At 40.7% G+C, this 19,638-nt stretch overlaps 1 protein-coding gene across 1 annotated transcript; it reads left to right on the forward strand.

The window, feature by feature from the left end:
• Positions 1-385: 385 nt before the first annotated feature.
• Positions 386-11,337, forward strand: LOC306973504 (chitin synthase chs-1-like; the record flags this gene model as incomplete). The annotated part of the gene is made up of 22 exons (XM_079570428.1): positions 386-426; positions 797-932; positions 1,042-1,230; positions 1,313-2,189; positions 2,274-2,457; positions 2,545-2,640; positions 2,716-2,877; positions 2,973-3,147; positions 3,243-3,344; positions 4,912-5,053; positions 6,563-6,763; positions 6,919-7,034; positions 7,117-7,285; positions 7,472-7,651; positions 7,793-8,065; positions 8,546-8,699; positions 9,172-9,203; positions 9,282-9,346; positions 9,532-9,642; positions 10,669-10,880; positions 10,963-11,056; positions 11,296-11,337. The coding sequence occupies 22 exons, from the start codon at positions 386-388 to the stop codon at positions 11,335-11,337; spliced, it is 3,753 nt and encodes a 1,250-aa protein (XP_079426554.1).
• Positions 11,338-19,638: the final 8,301 nt, after the last annotated feature.

Below are 19,638 nucleotides of genomic sequence, written 5' to 3' on the forward strand. Positions count from 1 at the left end.
GACATAATTAATTGTTGTGAGTACGTATTGCATTCTGCTAAGTCTGCATTATTCCTTTTTATTATCATTTTTATAATAATAAAAAAAATAATGATAATAAACCGCTAATTGTTGTTTTTGTCCGTCTCTGTCTTACATGTTGTCTCATTTTCAATTTAATCTATTTTCTTGAACTTTTCGGACATCCAACCTGACTAAAATGTGACAGTTATATGAAACCTTATGGGTTTTCTCCCAAAGAGATACTGTGATTTTCCTGCAGCTCGTGTCAGTGCAGGACAAACAGGTGGAGCTTCACAAACTCAAAGAGGTGTGGCCTAAAACAAGAAGATTGACAAAACCTGTGAATCGCAAATGCGTCCATTTGACACCATCAACAAGACTCATGGAGCGAGACATGGAGGACAAAGACCGAGATTTCCCCAAGTAAGAATTTCCTTGAAACGCATTTACAATTGTTACTCCAAATATATAGTACATGTATTTTATATGAAGAATTAACTATATTTCATTATTATCTTTATTTATTTATGTACTTTTTATTCACTTGATTTTAATTAATTTAATCAATTCCCTCTGGTCCTCCAAAATGGGAACCCTTTAACACTTTTCATCACAGACCTTTTAATATAAACCTGGATGAACTGTCTTTCAATTAACATCAGATTAGTTAAACCCATGCTCAACCCTAAAATATTATTCTACAATTCGTTGATGTAAATTATTTAGATATTTCAAATGCTGCTATAAACCACTTATTCAGACATTTTGCCAAACCTGTTTTTGTGTGAAACAGAAGGCCATGGGACACGGCCCGAGAAATGCCCATCATCGAAGATGAAAACACTCCGTGGAAAATGATCAAACTGCTGCGGTTCATCACACTCTGCGCAGTCGGGCTGATCGTGTTTGGACTAGCTCTATGCAGCAAGGTTTTTCTTATTTTTATTGTTTTTGGAGATTTAATTTAATGAAAAACTGCAATTCCCAATTATTATTCATTATAAATAATACCCCCTTTCTTTTCCATTCCCATGTCAGACGGCCTTCCTGCTCCTCATCACGATGTCCAGTGAAGACACAAAGGTGATCCCTGAGCAGCAGAAGCCTGTGTCTCTGCTGTGCATCGCCTGTGCCCTCGTCGCCCCCAGTGTTCTCCTCTTCCTCAAGAGCGTGTGGAAGTCCTGCCTCAAAACCTCTAAGTTCCCAAGATTAGCCACCACTGCCTTGGTTAGCTTGATATTTTTTCTCTTGAATGATATTTTTAGTCTTTTTACAAGAGTTATGGTCATTGATAAATGTGTTTTTACAGGTCCTGTTCTTTGAGTTCATCGCCTCTGGGGGAGCTGCGATCCTCACCATCGTAGCCATGCCGCACCTGGACATTGTGACCAATGTGACCATCCTGAACGGAGCGGCCTTTCTCTCTGCGCTGCTGCAGGTGGTAGCTCATTGCACGGGCAAAGAGAGGAGCCGCTTCCTGGCCCCCGCCATCACTGCCATCCTTCTCATCCTGGTGGGCTACGGCCTCTTTGTGTATCTGTACATCCTGAAGGACCTCAGCGATATAAAGACGGCCATATGGGTGGGGCTGGCAGTGGGCGCCTCGCTGCTGGTGTCATTTAACTGGTGGGAAAACTACTTTGGACTGCTCAGTGAACACAGCCGCTCTATTCGTGTCAAAGCTTTGTATTATGACATGAAGAAGTGCCCGAACATACTCAACACATTCTCCAGCCTGCTGCGGATGGCTGTGACCTTCTCAGTGGTAGGAGCTTATGTCCCTCTGTCCAAGATGGACTGGGACATCGTGAGGTCCATTCCAGAGCAACAGACCCGCATCATAGCCATCACAGTGGGTGTGCAGCTGGTCTCCTCTGCTCTGTGCCACTGGTTCTCCTTGGCTGCCTGTAAAATGCATGCTATGCGGCGCTGCTTCCTCCTGCCTTTGTACCTGGCGTCTCTGGCCGTCATGGCGCTGCTGGTGATTCCAGTGATCGTCTACTATCAGGACTACAGGCTCAGCCTCAACGGCACCAGCACCAACTTCACACATTACTGCAATGCAGTGGTGGAGGTGCGAGACATCAACTTTACCAACGGCGTCTTCCCAGAGCTGGTCTATGATGTCACCCAAACACTCTGCTTCCTGGACATGTCCAAGATCACCGACATCGGCTTTCTCACTGGTACAAACCAGGCTCTTCATGAGGCTGTTTGAGCGTACATTACATTACAGTGAAACATTCAGTGAACATGTCATTCTTCCTCAGGCTACGCCGTGTCCTGGTGGCTGGGCCTGGTGCTGTGCACCATCCACCTGTCGCACCTGAGTCTGCACCGCATACAGAGGACTCAGGACCTGTTTGTCAGAGGGATGTACGAGGGAGGATTCATCGAGCAATCTCTACTGCTTAACACACGCTTCGACATCAAGACCAAAGAAAAGCTCAAGAGGTTGGTGTTGCATTATTAGGAGGTCATTATGAAAATGTGATAATTGTTTGTCAAGGTGAAGTTAATGTCTGCATTCCTTCTTATTAGCTCTAGACCGATTGATAAAGCTATGATCTACCTTTGTGCGACTATGTGGCATGAAACCTATGAGGAGATGATGAACATAGTTATCTCTATCTTCAGGTGTGTGCTCAGTATTAAAAACTTTCATTGTACTTTTGTTAGTTTGTTTCTCACAGACTTTGCTGTGTTGTTCAGGCTGGATAGATACAGACCCAGGGGCAACGTGGAGTTCACAGACTTCGGCTTTGAGGCGCATATCTACTTTGATGACGCCTTTTTGGATGTAAAAGGCAGTCGGGGGCGTCACCTGAATGAATATGCCAAGAATCTTGTTGAAATCATTGCTGAAGTTTATGGGTAAGTGAGCAAAGTTTATGCTACGCCTGTATTTGACAACCTATTTTATCTTCATGACATTTTGCTCATGTTTGTAATTGCGTTATTGTTTGCAGCATATTCGCAAACCTCGATGAGAAGATGTTCGTTAAGCGACAGCAGCTTCCGAAGCAGAAGATCATTCGGACGCCGTACGGGGGTCGGATCGTGGTCACGATGCCACACGGGAACAACATTGTTGTCCACTTCAAGGACAAAGACAAAATTCGACACAAGAAGAGGTGGTCGCAGGTAAAACCATTCAAACAACATTTAAACAAAACTTGCTGTACTTAATGTTCTGCAAAGCTGCTGTGTTTTAGCTATTATTCCTGCATAATCTACAGGTGATGTATCTTTACTACCTTCTGGGATACAAGCTCATGACCAAATACTATGCCCGTTGGAAGAAGGGAGAGGACAAGGGGTCTCTGAGGCCAGATCTGAAGGTAAACAATAAGGGTGGGAACCTCTGGGTACCTCACGTTTCGATACGATGCACGATCCATGGTTCACGATGCGTTGATACTGCCATAATCGATACATTGCACCAACATAACATTCAATACATCACGATTTTTAAAGAAACATGCAATTTTCAACCCCTTTTTCAAACTAAATCAGTGGATAAATGATCTCTGACTTACACACTGAAAATCGGTCTATCTCCACCGCGTTCCAAATTATTATGGAAATGACATTTTTCTAAGATTTTCTAAACTGTCAACTCAAATGAGAGTCAGCATAATTTTAAAGTCTTTAACTGGCAGAGGATCAATTAAATGTGGTTGGGAAAAAATCCCAGTGATAACAGCATTATTTTTCAAAAATAAATATAGTAAAAAAAAAAGCTTGTATTTAACTGAAAATGGTCATTTGTTGAATTTGTAGCATTAGGAGGTCATATTCACTGGAATCAAAAGCTATTTCAATACAAAAAAAATGTAACAGGCCAAGCTGCATTTTAACATAGGAGCCATTCTTTGATAAGAGCTTCACAATTCTTAAATCCATTAAACTTGTGAGTTTTTGGACAGTTTCTGCTTGGATTTGTTTGCAGGATGTCAGAATAGCCTCCCAGAGCTGCTGTTTGGATGAAAACTGCCTCCCACCATCATAGATGTTTTTCTTGTTGAGGCTCCAAAGGTTCTCAAAAGGGTTGAGGTCAGGGGAGGAGGGGGTCCACATCATGAGTTTATCTCCTTTTATGCCCATAGCAGCCAGTGATGCAGAGGTATTCTTTACAGCATGACATAGTTCGTTGTCATGATGAAGATGATCTTGTTATTTTTGAGAGGTCATTTTCACACCTTCAGGGAGCCTAAAGGGGCCGACCAGCTCTCTCCCCATGATTCTGGCCCAAAACATGACTCCGCCCCCTCCTTACTGACGTCACAGCCTTGTTGGGATATTGGCCATTCACCAACCATCCACTACTCTGACCTTATTAAATGCTGACATGCAGTGCCCAGCCAAGCAGCGCACCCCTACCTACAATTTATCCTGGAGTTTAGAGACTTACTGTACGTAGTGCACTCATTCTGCTGGTGTTCGGACACCGGGCTGACTTTCTGAAGAGGTTTGAGTCGTGCTTTGGAGTGCAGTCATGTGTCAGCATCGTGAACATGAGGGGGCTCAGCACACAGCCTTGGGGAGCCCCCGTGTTCAGCATGATGGTTCTGGAGGATTTGCCGCTGACACGTACAGCCTGTGGTTTCCCCATCAGAATGTCCAACAGCCAGTTGCACAGTCATGTGGTGATCCCAAGGTGTTGTATTAGCTGCTGTGGGATTACAGTGTTGAATGTTGAGCTAAAGTCTAAAAGCATTTGAGCACTACGACCTCATTCATATGCATGCATGAAGTATCGGTGCCGTATCGTGCCGCAAAATATTATGATCATCAGAAAAATCAAAAACGTATTGTCGCACACCGAGTAAACAATATTACGCCCGATGGACTGTGGGGTTTCAGTATTATCGTGAAGCTGACTGGGAACGTTCTGTTTAAATATAGAAAGAGAAGCACAACACCTACATCCTGGCTTTGGACGGAGACACAGACTTCCAGCCCTACGCGGTGGTGCTGCTCGTCGACCGGCTGAAAATGTACCCTGGCGTCGGGGCAGCGTGTGGCAGGATTCACCCTACCGGATCAGGTCAGTCGAGTGGTTCTTTTCTGTCCATAGCTTTGAGATAAGGGTTTGGAAAATACTATGTTTAATCTGCTACTGAAATAGGCCTTGACATTCAATACGAAGACAGAGATCGTTGCATTAGAGATTATGAAAAAGGCCCTATACCTGAATACACCCCCCCAATATTCAGACCTCAGCAATTCAAACGACTAGCTTGCAAGCTCACAATTGACAAAAGCACCTAATAATTAAATGGTGTTTTTTCCACAAATAAAACCGCTGCATTCGACATGTATAGTTTTGATTGTAAAATTAGAGATGCACCGATCCAGCTTTTTTGCTTATGGTACCAATACTGGGGCTTTGAGTATCTTCTAATATCCGATTTTAAGTGACTTTTGTAAAAGTGATTTGTGTGAAAAAGTGAAACTCTATTTTTATCTCCATTGTGAGATCAGTAAAGTATTATATTTTCTTGTCATGATGTTACAGATTAATGATCAATTAAAGGCTATCTATTAATAAACTAATAGAAAAATATTTAACAAGGATGACTGGATTTTTGACACTATCCTTGGGACAGGCTATTTTACATATTTTATAAACGTCTCACATAAAGTGATCTGATCAACTTATGTGTTACAAATATCTTATATCATCTTTAACAGCATCTCACAAACTAAAATACAAACACTTGGCCACTCAGCAATGGCTGAACATATTTATTTGGCTACTTTTGGTATTTCTATATCATAGTTTCTGACCCAGCCTTGATTAGTTGCGGCTAGCAATAGCATGCTCCCGCTAGCTTTATTCGATTCCCCAGATTTTAAGCTTCAAAATGACAAACAGCATGCCCATATTCACTTAGATCTAGTTTGTGAAAGTTGTGTGTTTATGGCAGTGAGAGCCAAAACTGTTCAGTACCGAAAACCGATTTTGTATTTTCTTCTCAGCTCCGATATCCGGTACCAATATTGGATCGGTGTATTCAAAGTAAAAACAAAGCCGATACAGTGCCATAAAATCTTAAATGTCTTAGATGGGATAAATGAGTGTGAGTCTAGAGTCCAATTGCAAAATGCTTCTCTTATTCTTTATTTTTTTTATTTTATGCCAATTTGCAAAAATTGATTGAAATCAGTTGTAAAAGTAAACTATTTTTTTCGTGGTGGTTGAGAGCAACGCTAAGGCCATAGCTGCAGTGAAATATCTCGAAATCTTGCATTTTGGGCCAAAGTAAATCACATGTATTCATATTTTATACTTGTACAAACCTAATCACAATAAACATAAATCCTTTGTATTTAAGCCTTTTTAGGTAGTTTGTCTCATTCAAGATGGCAATTTTTCCAGCACCTTTTGCAGACAAAAATTACAAAGTGCTTAAGCATAAAAATAATCAGTGGAGAAAATGTTTCTTCTTTCTTTAAAATCTGCACTGACAAAGTATTTTTTCCTGCAGTGTCAAACAGACCATTCACTTCAAAATTAGCAGTGCAAAGTGTTTTACAAATGTTTCTCCCTCAGGCCCGGTGGTGTGGTTCCAGAAGTTTGAGTATGCGATCAGTCACTGGCTGCAGAAGACAGCGGAGCACGTGATTGGCTGCGTCCTGTGCAGTCCGGGCTGCTTCAGTCTGTTCAGAGCCGAGGCCCTCATGTGTGATAATGTCATGAAGAAATACTCCACTACGTCCATACAGGCCAGCCAGTACGTCCAGTACGACCAGGGTGAGACCCATGTCATGACTTAACGCTACTCTTTTAATTATATGCAGTAAACAATTTTTTTACTCCCTTAACATAAACAAATACTCTCTGCCAAGACCTGCGACAAACTTTATTTGAGAGCTGCTTCAATTGAATTGCTTTTTTGTTTTGTGCAGGGGAGGACCGCTGGCTGTGCACTCTGCTGCTGAAACAGGGCTGGAGAGTGGAGTACAACGCGGCTTCAGACGCCTACACCAACGCTCCTGAGGACTTTAAAGAGCTCTACAACCAGGTTAGAAAGACGTGTCCACAAACACAGTCTAGTCTCCAGCATCAGGTCTGATGCCAACTCTCCTCTGCTCTTGGGTCTGCAGCGGCGGAGGTGGGGTCCCTCTACCATGGCCAACATTGTGGATCTTCTCGGTTCCACCAACATGATTTCTAACAGGAACTCATCCATGTCCAAACCCTTTATGTTTTATCAACTCTTCGCCATGTTATCTGTTATTCTTGCCCCTGCCACGATCTGCCTTATGATAGCAGGTAAGGCTAGTTTTTGTGGCTTTAAAAAGTTTATTGAAAAAGATGACCAAGTATTTCTATAGGACAGCCAGACATTGTCCAACCCAATATCTTTAAACAAGTCTATCCATACAAAAATGCAAAGTTCCCAAGATGATTTTTTTTTGCTTCTGAACGCTACAATTTCCGATTATGTTTTCTGTTCAGGAAGTCTTTCTTTCATGTTGAACATTCATCCGAGTTGGGCGCTGGTTCTGTCTGTGATCCCTCCTGCCATCTACCTGGGCCTCTGCTTCAAACTAAAAACAGACACTCAGATCACCATCGCAGCCGTTATGAGTGTGATCTATGCTTTCCTCATGTTGGTGGTCTCCATTGCCATAGTCGGTAAGTCACGGCAAAATAAGCTACTACAGTAGTACGATACGATTATATATATATACGATTATGGTACTAAAGTAGAAGTTGAGAATATCAAGTATGTATGTATAATGAACAGCTGAAATATTTGTTCTCGCTTGTTTTTAGCTAGAATGGTGATCGACCAAACCATCTTGACCCCCAGCAGCATATTTGTCATCGGGATGGCCTTCATTTTCTTCGTCACTGCGCTGTTGCACCCTCAGGAGTTCCACCTGATCTTCTATGGCTTCCTTTACATCATCTGCATCCCCAGCTCGTACCTGCTGCTCACCATCTACTCCATGGTGAATCTGAACAACGTGTCGTGGGGCACGAGAGAAAATAAACCTGCCCCGGGAGCGGCTGCACCTGCCGCCCCCAAGACCACCAAAGAGAAAGGTAATGAAGATCATTATTAAATGGAGTGTTAAAAGGTCTTCTTCACCAGGGTTAGCCGCTTTACTTACTCAATAAAAAAATATAAAAAACATCCAACAAGAATCTCATTTAAAGTAAATCCTGAGTGCGCTGAGATAATTATTTTGTTGTTGTTGTTAATTTAAGTGTTCAAAAAATCCTCATGGACAGATATCTTGAAATGTATTGACATACTTTCTGATTCATTTTCTATCTTAACAGTTTTATTAATAGTTATAGATATTATTTAACTAAAGACATCCTAATACACTATATATATACTGTTTTCCAACCACAATAGAAATTAAATCATGTTGATTCAATAAATAGAAATAGAAAAATCAATATACTGGTTAAATGTTCTAAATCTTGGAGTAAAGTATTACATTTATATTCAGCTGTGCTTACCTGTGACAAAAGCAAATTATGAGGATGTAGCAATCAAATTGATTGTGTTTCCAGCTAAGAGTGCCTTTCAGCGCTGGTTCTCGTGGGCCAAATGCTGTAAAAAGTCCGGTCAGAATCAGGAGAAGACGCTGGTCCCACAGGAGCCCAAGCCTCAGGTGACCGAGCCCGGGCCCCAGAACACCATCGTCAACGACGACGATGACTGCAGGTGAGCGCCGACACATGAAATGAACAAAAAGAACAGTTTGTGAGTTTCTCCCACTTGTTTTTATTCATATTCAAAAAGGAATTGACAGTCTGTGATCACATGCACGTGCGCACCTGTCTGATGATATGTGGTGGTCATTTCTCTCTCTCTCTTGGTTAAATAAAGTGAAGCTGATATACGCGAGGCGAGGAGAAATGCACTTATTAATTGACTCATGGAGAGGAAAGCTTTACTGTGCAGCAGGAAGGGATAGATGGGCCGAAGAGAGAGATTCTTCCATGTTATAAAGTTGATTTGGGACACTTTTGCTCACCTTTGCTGATCACATCAACTAATCAGAATCCCCGGTGCCATAACTTTGACCAATGAGCTTGACTGTTCACTTTTGAAACGTCTCTCTCTCACACTTTAGCATTTTTTCCCCTGATGTTAGATTTCATGTTTCACCAAATTTCGTTTGATTTTCTTGCAGAGAGGAGCTGGTTTATGACTTCCCTTATCAATGTAAGTCTTTGCTTCTCTTTTGTAATGAATCGGACACACTGGCATTTAACGTCACCTAAAACCATTTTTTGGATGCAGGCTGGGTGTCGGAGCTGCAGGGACTGGCCACAGACATGAAACTAGAAGAGGATTCACTTGACAAGGTGCGGCCACAAACCAAAAGACTGATGTTCAATTAACGCCATTGACGTTGAGTCCTTGACTGTGCTAGTGTGTAATTACGGTGGCTCACAGGCTTTATAGATACATACTTATCTAGCATTATTATTATCATTCTATTCATGACATGAGAATGAAACACATAAAAAAAACACGACTTGTTTTACAGGAAGAGGAGGACTTCTTTATTGAACTGCAGATGAAATACCTGGAACCTCTGCGGATACCCGCGGCCAAACAGGAGGAAGCCAAAGAGTCACTGAAAGAGCTGAGGAACAAGGTAAGGATAAGATCAGCGTTAACTTCGTCGACTAAAACGTTTCGTCATCATTTTAGTGATGAAATAGATGAAGAAATAATATGAAATGAAACCTAAATTGTTGTATATGAGACTAAAGCTATGATAAACTGCTCTGTTTCAAGTGGATCTGTAACAAACCTGCTTGTGCCTTCACCAAACGACACTGGGCAGGCCATTTATATGAAAAGGAAAAGTGCACATTAATCAAAATTAAAGTCAATTGATATGAATGACCTCGCACTTTTGCAGGATTTTTAATTTCTTTTTTCATGATCTGAATATTTAAACATTTTCACGGCTTGATGGAAACCTCTTGTTTCCGACACATCACTTTCTGTTCCAAAGTCATGTGTGAAAGTCGGCGAAGTTGCAGATGGACATGGATCTCGTAGGGTTTAAAATTGTGGGAGGAGCTCGTTTCGCTGCCTGTACAGTACTGAAGTTAACGAGCTCGCTCAGACAAATGAGCAGAGCCTGTTTTGTCTCCATGCTGGTAATTTTGCACTAGCCGATCCGGCCGAACGTTGTCGTGTAACCTCTTTAATGTGCTGTTGGTAAGGGTGGGGTTTCCCTATCAATATGGGCAGCTAGGTCTGGCTACAAAAATGAGCAAAGTTGCAATTCGTGCACCCAAAACACAAATAACTTCAGCTTAAGTAAATGTGTAATAGTTCAAATGATAATACTACACAAAACAACCAAAGTATCCACAAACAGATCTTTCAACAGTTACGCTAAAATAAATAGGCTAATAATTATAAAGTCACAGCAAGTCTTTCAGAGTCATTGGCCTCAAGTCCAAGCTACGTCTCAAGTCACAAAGTCCCAAGTCAGGTCTTTTTGGTGCTTTGGTTAAGTAAGTCTCAAGAAAATTGCGAGTCAAGTCATTTGGCTCGATTCTCCCACCTCTGGCATTTACACACCCTGACCCGGTTACAGTAGCATGAAGCATGAAGTCTAAAAAGCGGCAATCAATGTTGAACTACTTCTTCGATCTTCTCCCAGATAAACTTCACCTTCTTCATGATAAACGCCCTGTGGTTGATGGCCACTTTCACCCTGCAGACCTTCGACGTCTCCATCTTCATCAAGCTGCCGAAAGTGAGTGTGGAGCTGGAGGAAATCGGAGTTGTGAAAATCGACCCCATCGGCTTCATGTTCATCTTCGGATTCGCCATCTCCATTTTGATCCAGTTCGTGGCGATGATTTTCCACAGGTCAGCGCTGGCAATGAGTCAGAAATGCCAACGTTTTGCCCAAAGTACTTAAAGTAATCTTGTGATGTTAATCTATTTTTAGATTGAACACTCTGATCCATTACGTGGCCTTCTTGAACACGGAGCCAAAGGCGGTGTCGAAAACTAATGACCATTATCTGCCACATAAGAAGAAGGTACATTATGTTTTATAAATTAATTTCAGTGGTTTAAATTGTGTCGTCTGTTAATACACTTAATACCCCAGTATTCAAGAAGAGGGTGTGACATGTCACCAAGCACATGAAACACACAATTATCCACTTTTTATCTTAGTCCTGCAACACGCCTCCAATGTTCTGGGAAACACCAACAATTATGTCGACGCACAAGTTTGGTCTGACTGCATTTTCTGACGTTGACTTGCCGCTTCCAGGTCGTGTCCGAGGCGTCCAGTGTCGAGTCGGACTCTGACTAAGCGTCCATCCACTGGTCCGAGACCACCGGCTCTCGCTCACAAGTGAGGACAAGTGGACAACGCCAGCATCGAGGTCAGCAAGGACGAGGACGAGGACAAGTTATGGCCGGGGGTTCCCCTCAGGCTGCGATAGGGAGAAGCGCGAATGTGAAAGGCAGACGTGGACTTTGTAGCACTTTAACACATTCATTTAATGTTTATTTTATTAATATTGTGTGAATTATAATTTATGTTTCCGACTGTTTGATTTTTAAGCACTTTTTAGCGCCTCGGAGTCCAACTCTACAAAGGAAGTATTTGTTATTTAAATGAAGAATGTTATTTTACGTTATTAGTTTTTCAATTAAATGCACTGGAACAAGTGAGTGAAACCGGGAAAGGGGAGAAATGGCAATACTAACATATCAAGTAAAATGAAGTATGTTTTGAAATCTGTTTGAGCTTTTGGGGAAATATGTAATAAAGATGTGTCATAAAAAACACTGGGTGTGTCTTCAATCATTCTTATGCTTTGATGATAATTAAATAATTATGTTCATGAAAGAAATTCTGTTGACTTCAGGTAAATGAACCAATTACTATCATCGTCATAATCATCAAAATCCTCACCATCAACATTAATGTTACACCTACTATTATAATTACCAATACTGTCATTATGCAGTGTCTGACCATTATCACCCCAATCATTATCAATAATCTTTCTTTCAATAGACATTGTCATCATCCCCGTCACCCGCCAGGTAAATTACTTTATGATTGCGAAATTATTTACATCTGTTCTCCAGTCTGCCCCGGATCTATATCTGTATTGTCATGTTGTGTTTTCCTTTTTCCTCCTTTTCTAATGAAGTAAACTAAAACGAACTAAGAAAGACATCAAGAAGTGCTCACTCAGGGAAGATATACTGTCCCGAGATATACTCATCCCCTCTGCCTTAGCCGCCGATGAGGTTGCGCTGTTTGTGTTAGATTTTTTTCTGTTAACGAAGTACTAAGTAACTTGTTTACCGTAATAAATCCTTTCCGTAGTTCCTCTGGGGGTAATACAAGTGTTAATGGGATGATTTCATCTCCCCCAGTGTCTCTGGCCAGAAAATCACACTTGCAATTTTGCTGCCGCCGGGTCAGAGGCACCAATACACAGTAAGAAGAAGAAGATCTATATTTATATAGCGCCTTTCACAGACATGGTCACAAAGCGCTTCACATGAGACAGTTGTACATTCACTCCATACTCGGTGGTGGAAAGCTACGTTTGTAGCTTCAGTTTCCCTTGGGGGAGACTGTCAGAAGCGCTTTCGCGACTACACACGTCTGCGCCAACGGACCCTCTGACCACCACCATTCACTCACACACATCATTCATCCTGGCCTATTGTGCATGTTTTTAGTGGTAGGGGAAACCGGAGTGCCCGGAGGAAACATACGCAGACACGGGGAGAACATGCAAACTCCACACAGAAAGGCCCTGTGCAGGTGGGAATCGAACCCCGACCTGCTAGCTGTGAAGCGAGCGCACTAACCGCTGCGCTACCGTGCCGCCCAAAGTAATAGAATCACGAAGAAGAAGCTAACAGGCTAACGGGCAAAGCTAACACCACAAACAGTATTTACAGCCAAGTTTGAGTGAATTTAAGTGAAAAAAAAACGCAACATGCTACGACACCTGCAGTGGCGCTTATGGCCTCTAGGGACATGAGTTACTTAGTACTGCTTTAATACTATTATACTGTGGTAAAAGACACAAGAAATTATGGGAGACAGACACAGATTGAAGTAATACTATACAATATATTGATTAGTTTCATTTCTCATAATATTGACAAGTATATTAATAAATAACTAGTCATAATAATAAACAATCACTATTGATATTATTAAAGCACGAATCACATGTGCACGGTACAGGACAGTTTGATGGGGGTGCAGTGCCAGGTGGCATGAATGTACTGTATGTGCAGTGAGATCAGTTAATCTTTCCCATTTGCAATGAGTTCGCTGTAGTGTCTTGAACTGTATTCATTGTAAATTGCCATTTTTAGTCACGAAAAACAAAAAAACATTCTCACAGATTTGACCCCAGGAGTCAGCATCGAGAGCAATTGAGTGATCCCTTTCCCCTTTTAATTGAAAAGTGAAAATTGTGAAAATCTGTTTATTTTGTTAGAAGAGAGGATTTGAGTTGTAAATATTTCAGAAACTGATTGCTCCCGAACTCCTGGGTCAGTATTGTATAAGGCAGGGGTAGGCGTGTTTGCTTGGTGAAGGGCCGTTTTTCTTCATCATCAAAAGGGCCCCAATAATAGCCTGAAGTAAAGCACTACTTTCAACAAATGCCAGTGTTGTCCTTCATATATGGCTTGATTTGGTGTTTTGCTAAGACATTTTAAAGGAATTGATAGTATTTTTTCACATTTTTTGAGTACTTTAGCCAGAAGTCTAAAATGTTATTTCTCAATTTCATCTTGAGGGCCAGAAGTTTGATGATGGAGGGTCGGATTTGGCCCCCAGGGCCTGACGTTGCCTACCACTGGTATAAGGTATTATTGCGTTTGATTTTAAAATATGGTCGATGTGAGTGACACCCCTTTTTGCCCATGTGCAAAAGTTAAATATTTTCTTATTGCTTACAAAATCAGGGTTATTCCACAGTCGGGTGAATTTAGTTGGGGCAAGTGTACAATTAGTGATTTGGTGAAATGTCCACCAGGCTGTCAGAGTCGAGACAATTATGATCTGATTAGTGTATGTCCTGAACTTGTATGAGTGTTTGTTTGAAGTCTTACCATATGATGGCGGGTTGAGTGTGTCCATGTATATATATTGTAGTGGATTAGCCAGAGCGTAGTATTTGAAATTAGGTGCATTTAGCCAAGATTATATTTTTTTATTGGTAGGTGATGAGTTTTATCCTTGGTGTTTTGTTTTTCCATTAGAATTGAGTAATGATTGAATCACATTGTTTGAACTAGCTGGGTTTGTGATGAGTTGGAATAATTGAAATGAAGTAATTTAATTTGAGTAAGATAGTCATTTTTATAACTAATAATATGGAAAGTGGTACATTGAGCCTGCGGAGTAGGTCCTCTTGTATTGTTTTCAGTAAAGGGGTAAAGTTGAGAGCACTCAACTCTGACAGCCTGGAGGAAACCATCCATCCATGCATCCATGCATCCATCCATCCATCCATCCATCCATCCATCCATCCATGTGGCCTGTGCACAAAGGGACAGGTGAGTGCTGGGCTGCCTCGTCCCACTTAGAGGAAATGGATTACTTGTTCCAGTTGGAAAAGGATAAAAACTTATCCTGAATGTTATATCATAATATTTATGCTCAGCACTTTGGCCTCTCACTGACCTTTAAAGTTGTTTGTCAAAAATGTTTGTAAATGGAGAAGTTAAATAGAGAAATGCTAATTACATGTAACTTGCACATACAGCACACGTATAGGTTTGAACCAAATGAAGTGAACAGAAACCAGACAGTCTGGTCTCATACACAGCTAATAGAGGGGGTTCCTGTTTGCTACAAGCAACTGCCCATATTAGGAAATAGTTACGGAAAAGATAAAAGCAAGAGCAAAGAAGAAGACTGCACGATTTTGGGAAGGACACCCTTCTTGAGAAGACTGGAAATCAAACTTAGAGACTGATGACCTCTGATGCTGATTTTCAATCTGTTAAGTATCTTGACTTCTTTATTAAATCTCTGTATTTTTTATATGTTCAAAGTTTATCATTGTTGAAGTGCCCAATACTTTCCACCGCTGAGCAAAAGAACAGGGTCTAATTAATCATGTTTTAGTAAATAATTTTACATTTCTCTTGTGGTAATTTGGTATTTTTATAAACAGTTTCAACACATCTCTACTTGGTCTTAAACAAGAGGACAACAAACCACTTAGTGATTCTTTTCAAGTTAATTGCATAAAAATCCACCAAACCTCACAAAAACGCGGTAAAGACACATTAAAGTATCCAATAAAACAATGTGGAACACAGAAACCACAAATGCAGTACGCAGAAAAGGGCAAAAAATGCAGCTGTACCAAGAGAAAGGGAGGTTGCTGCCTGTTTACACGTCGCCATGACTTGAGGACTGCGGTTCCCAACCTTTTCACCCAGCCTTGCCCCAGTCCAAATGTACAAATGTATCTCGCATCTCTTTTGTCGCACTGTCAGTGGTTTTCATCATCACATTTTTTTGTCGGCGTGTTTTCATCAGTTTTTCATGTCACTCATTTGTGGCTTTTTCATCGCTCTTAAGTCCTGTCTGTGCCGCTCTTTTGTCACTTTTTTGTTGCATTAATTTGTTGCTATTTTCGCTCTTTTTTTCCAGAAGCTTTTAGATTTGGGTAAAGCCAATCTGGAAAGAATGGGCTCGGTTCAGGTGGGGCTTTAAAGGTTAACCACACTCTGCTGAGGTCCAGGAAGTGCTTCTCCTGCACCTGTACACCTTTGTCAGTGATATTTGATTATTCTAAATAATGTCATCTGCTCTAGTATTAGCATTTATAGCCTGACCCTCACACCAGACAAAGTTTGTGTTTATGTGTATATTATCTGTACTTCACGTTATGTTCAGAATGATTATGGTGTGGACCATTGTCTATCAGCTCATCTCAGTGTAAGCAAAGCATGAGTCAGAGGCTTGTTCAGATTTTGTTATAATCCTTACAATCCCCCTGTTACTTACTTACTAAGAGTAAGTATAATATTAAGTTCTAAAACTAAACAGTCTAAATTAGCCTTTTATTAATTCTGAACTAACTAAATTTCAGCTTGTGTTGTGTGTGATCTTATGTATAGTGACATTCCACCTCCATAGCTCGGCGTGGCTTCAACGTGATGCTTCAGCGTGAACACGGGGGATGGGGAAGTTACCCTACTCTCCCTCACCCCCATGTCTAACTTTGTTATTTTCCAATTGTCTTACCTGGTAAATTTAGGGTTGTCTACTATACTTTTTTAAATGACAGCGTCTATGGCCTGTTTTATTTCTATTAAATTCAAAACATTTATTGTCAATTCTTGTCACAATCGAAAAATGTATCTGTCTTGTGGTCAATCCCCTTAACAGAAATACGAGACAATTACAATATAGTTCCCTTTCTTCCAGAAAAAATAATGTTATTGAAAACTGCTAAGCATGAAACCACCACCAAGGCCAAACCACACTCAAACCCCTATACACTCCAGGCCCAACGGTCCCACGAACAGAGCCCCAAACATTCCCCTATAACCCAAACAAATCTGCAATGAGCAACACACACAAGGCTAAACTGAAACAGCCTCACCACAAGAAAACCAGGTATAAAATAAGCACTAAATATTAAAATACAAAATCATAATTAAGAGGCTCTTACCACCTCCGGCTTGTCATCACCCAGTCTCCTTCCTGTATTTACTCCAGGACCACGTCCATGGGTTCCCCGACAAATGTTTCCTGTGCACCTTGAGATAAGAACTTTACAGCAGAGTTTAGTATTCTCATATATTCAATTATTTACTAGCGTTGCTCTTTCAACAATATTGTTTTGGCACTTGGCCGTACAGTCAGAGGACATGGCCTTTTTGACCTGTGAGATCCTCATGGGGCTTTAATCCATAGGCCTCCACAGGGTGAGATCTCATTCCAAATAGCACTATAGTGCAGTTAGCCATTTAAGTTTTTAGTTTGTGCACATACCCCCTGTTGCAATTGCCTGTGGCTCTTAGTTCAGGACCAAGCACAATTATTTATTTTCATTACTTATTATTTTTGTATTTATTTTCATTTGTATTCATTTTCTATTGTATAATTCTTTTCTCTTTTCTTTTTTCCCTTTTTTTCCTTTGTTTCATTTCCCCCCCAAAATGTAATTATTATTGTATATATATTTTTTATGATTATTTTTATTCTATTCTATTCTACTTTTAATTTTTATATATTTATTTATTTATTTTCCTTTCTTTGCGCGCTTTTTTTAGAAACAGGCCTACGGCTTTTTTTCGGTCCCTGACCGGGTCCTTGACCAGCCCACTTTTTACGGCCCCTGACGAGATCCCTGACCGCCGCAAGTTTATATAGTGGTCCCTGACCCCTGCGGATTTGACTTATCTAGATAAATCCTTGTAAGAAGAAACGGCAAAATGTTTTCACTTTCTCTTGCCTTTGATCAGTGTGTGTCAAAATTTAAATAGGGAAGTACCAAACCTTAAGAGCGAGGCCACTCAAATATAAAGAAATAACACGCTCGAGCGTGTTGTTCTGTGGCGCCTTTCCCCTTTGAGTGGTCACGTGCTCAGGCTGCAGCTCCCACGTCTGCTCCTGTTTGGCCTGTGTTAGCACTAACGGAAAAAAAAATTACAATAAATAAGCGATCCTCTACTCTCGCGAAGATATCCTGGTCTCGGGAACAATTGTTAGGATTTGGTTCTTTTGTATCACGCGAGAACAGTTTTTGGATATAGCCAAAGCAGACACTGGAGATAGAAGTTGTCTCAAAGATAAGGCTTTTATTGCCTTTGTTCCTTGCTACAAAGCAATATAACCAGCTGGTGACTTCAGAGAAAGAGAAGAAGTGAAGTCCAGACCTCTGTTGGGAGAGGGTGACTGCCTATCTGTGAGTCAGTTGTTTGTGTCTATGTGTTTGTATATTATCTGTACATCACGCAATGTTCAGAATGATTATGGTGTGGACCATTGTCTATCAGCTAATCTCAGTGACATGGTTTTCTTGTTCTGTAGCGTGTAAGCAAAGCATGAGTCAGAGGCTTGTTCAGATTTCGTTATAATCCTTACAGATGTCGACCGCGGGGTCTCATCACCAAAACTAATATACATGTCAATGAATCTTCCTAATCGCCGCTTTTGTCTGTTTGAGTCTATCCAGGTTGAACTGCCTCTGCAGCCATTTGTCGCAAACATTCATTGCACAATATGTCAAATCACCCTTTTCCTCTTTCTGACCTCAGCTGTTTGGTCCATGACTAAATCACACTGACCACAGAAAGGTTAAGGAAAAAGGTTAAAGAACTGAGAAACTCTTTTTCCATCACTGCAAGTCACAATTAATAACAACACACTGGAGAAAAAAGTAACTGCATCGTCATAAAGAACCAAGTCCAGGTCAACACGCCACAATCTACATTTAGATCATCACAAGTTAACTTAGAAAATGCAATCCAAATTCAAAATACGACTTAAAAATATTTACATCTAAACTGTTTCAGTGCAGCTTGAACAGAAAGGAGGAGAGAGAAGAACAATGATATCTTTGCGCAATCACTTCACATCAGTCAGTTTGTCTTTTCTACAGAATTTACCACAAAAGTCGAGGACTTGTGCAAAAGCTCCACAGATTGTGAACCACTGACCTCCTCTGTAAACTTCTCATTATGCAGACGCCACATTATTCAAATAAGGCTCATTTGGTGCCGTCTCATTTTTTGATTATTTCTCATCGGTGAAGTTCTTTTATGCAAATTTGGCTGTGCTTTGATGATGTACAGTAAGATCAATCACAGTGACTTTAATAAAGGGAGGATTAAGAGCTTAGTCAAAGTAAACAGAACATTTGTGGTGTCATGAAATCTGTGTCTTTTATTTGCACTGTGAGCATATTTAACCTTTTATGACTCAATGTGTAATTAAATGGAATCCACGAAGATCGTGACTAAAGCTAAATGAAGCAGAGTTGGGTGGAGCAGCCAAAATATTATCTGAAGTTAGATTTGGTTTCACTTGATTTTATTTTTTATTCCAACTGTCGATCTTACGTGCAGCACTTTGGAAACGCTTGTTTTTAAATGTGCTTCAGAAATAAAGTGGATTTGAATGTTTTACTCAAGTCGAAGCAAAAATTACTCCAAATATATAAATAAGACTAAAAACTAAATGAAAATGATATTCGGTGCTGAGTAACTTGTTGACCGTCTCAATAATCTGACAGATAAAAAAACAAGTGAAGTGACTCATTTACTATGATTTTACTCTCGTAAGAATAATTATAATTCAAAATAGTATTACTAGTGGTATATGTTTTCAGAAACTCCTTCTACTTCAGGACCTTGGGTCCCAACATTTTCCCTGTGCATGTATTTAGGCCTTGCCCCCAGTCCAGATGTACAAATATATCAAAACATAGAAATAGTGGACAATTAACATTTATTTCCAACAAGTAAATTGAAATGGTAATCCAAAAATAGAGAAACCAAGGCACCCCCAGCCTGATGAAGGCCTTGGTTTCTATATTTACTACAAAGCTTTGGGCCCCTCCTACAATCCCAGGCGCCTTATGGGGGACCCGCCCTC

Source organism: Gobius niger (genome assembly GCF_951799975.1).
Source record: "Gobius niger genome assembly, chromosome: 14".
Classification (NCBI taxonomy): domain Eukaryota; kingdom Metazoa; phylum Chordata; class Actinopteri; order Gobiiformes; family Gobiidae; genus Gobius; species Gobius niger.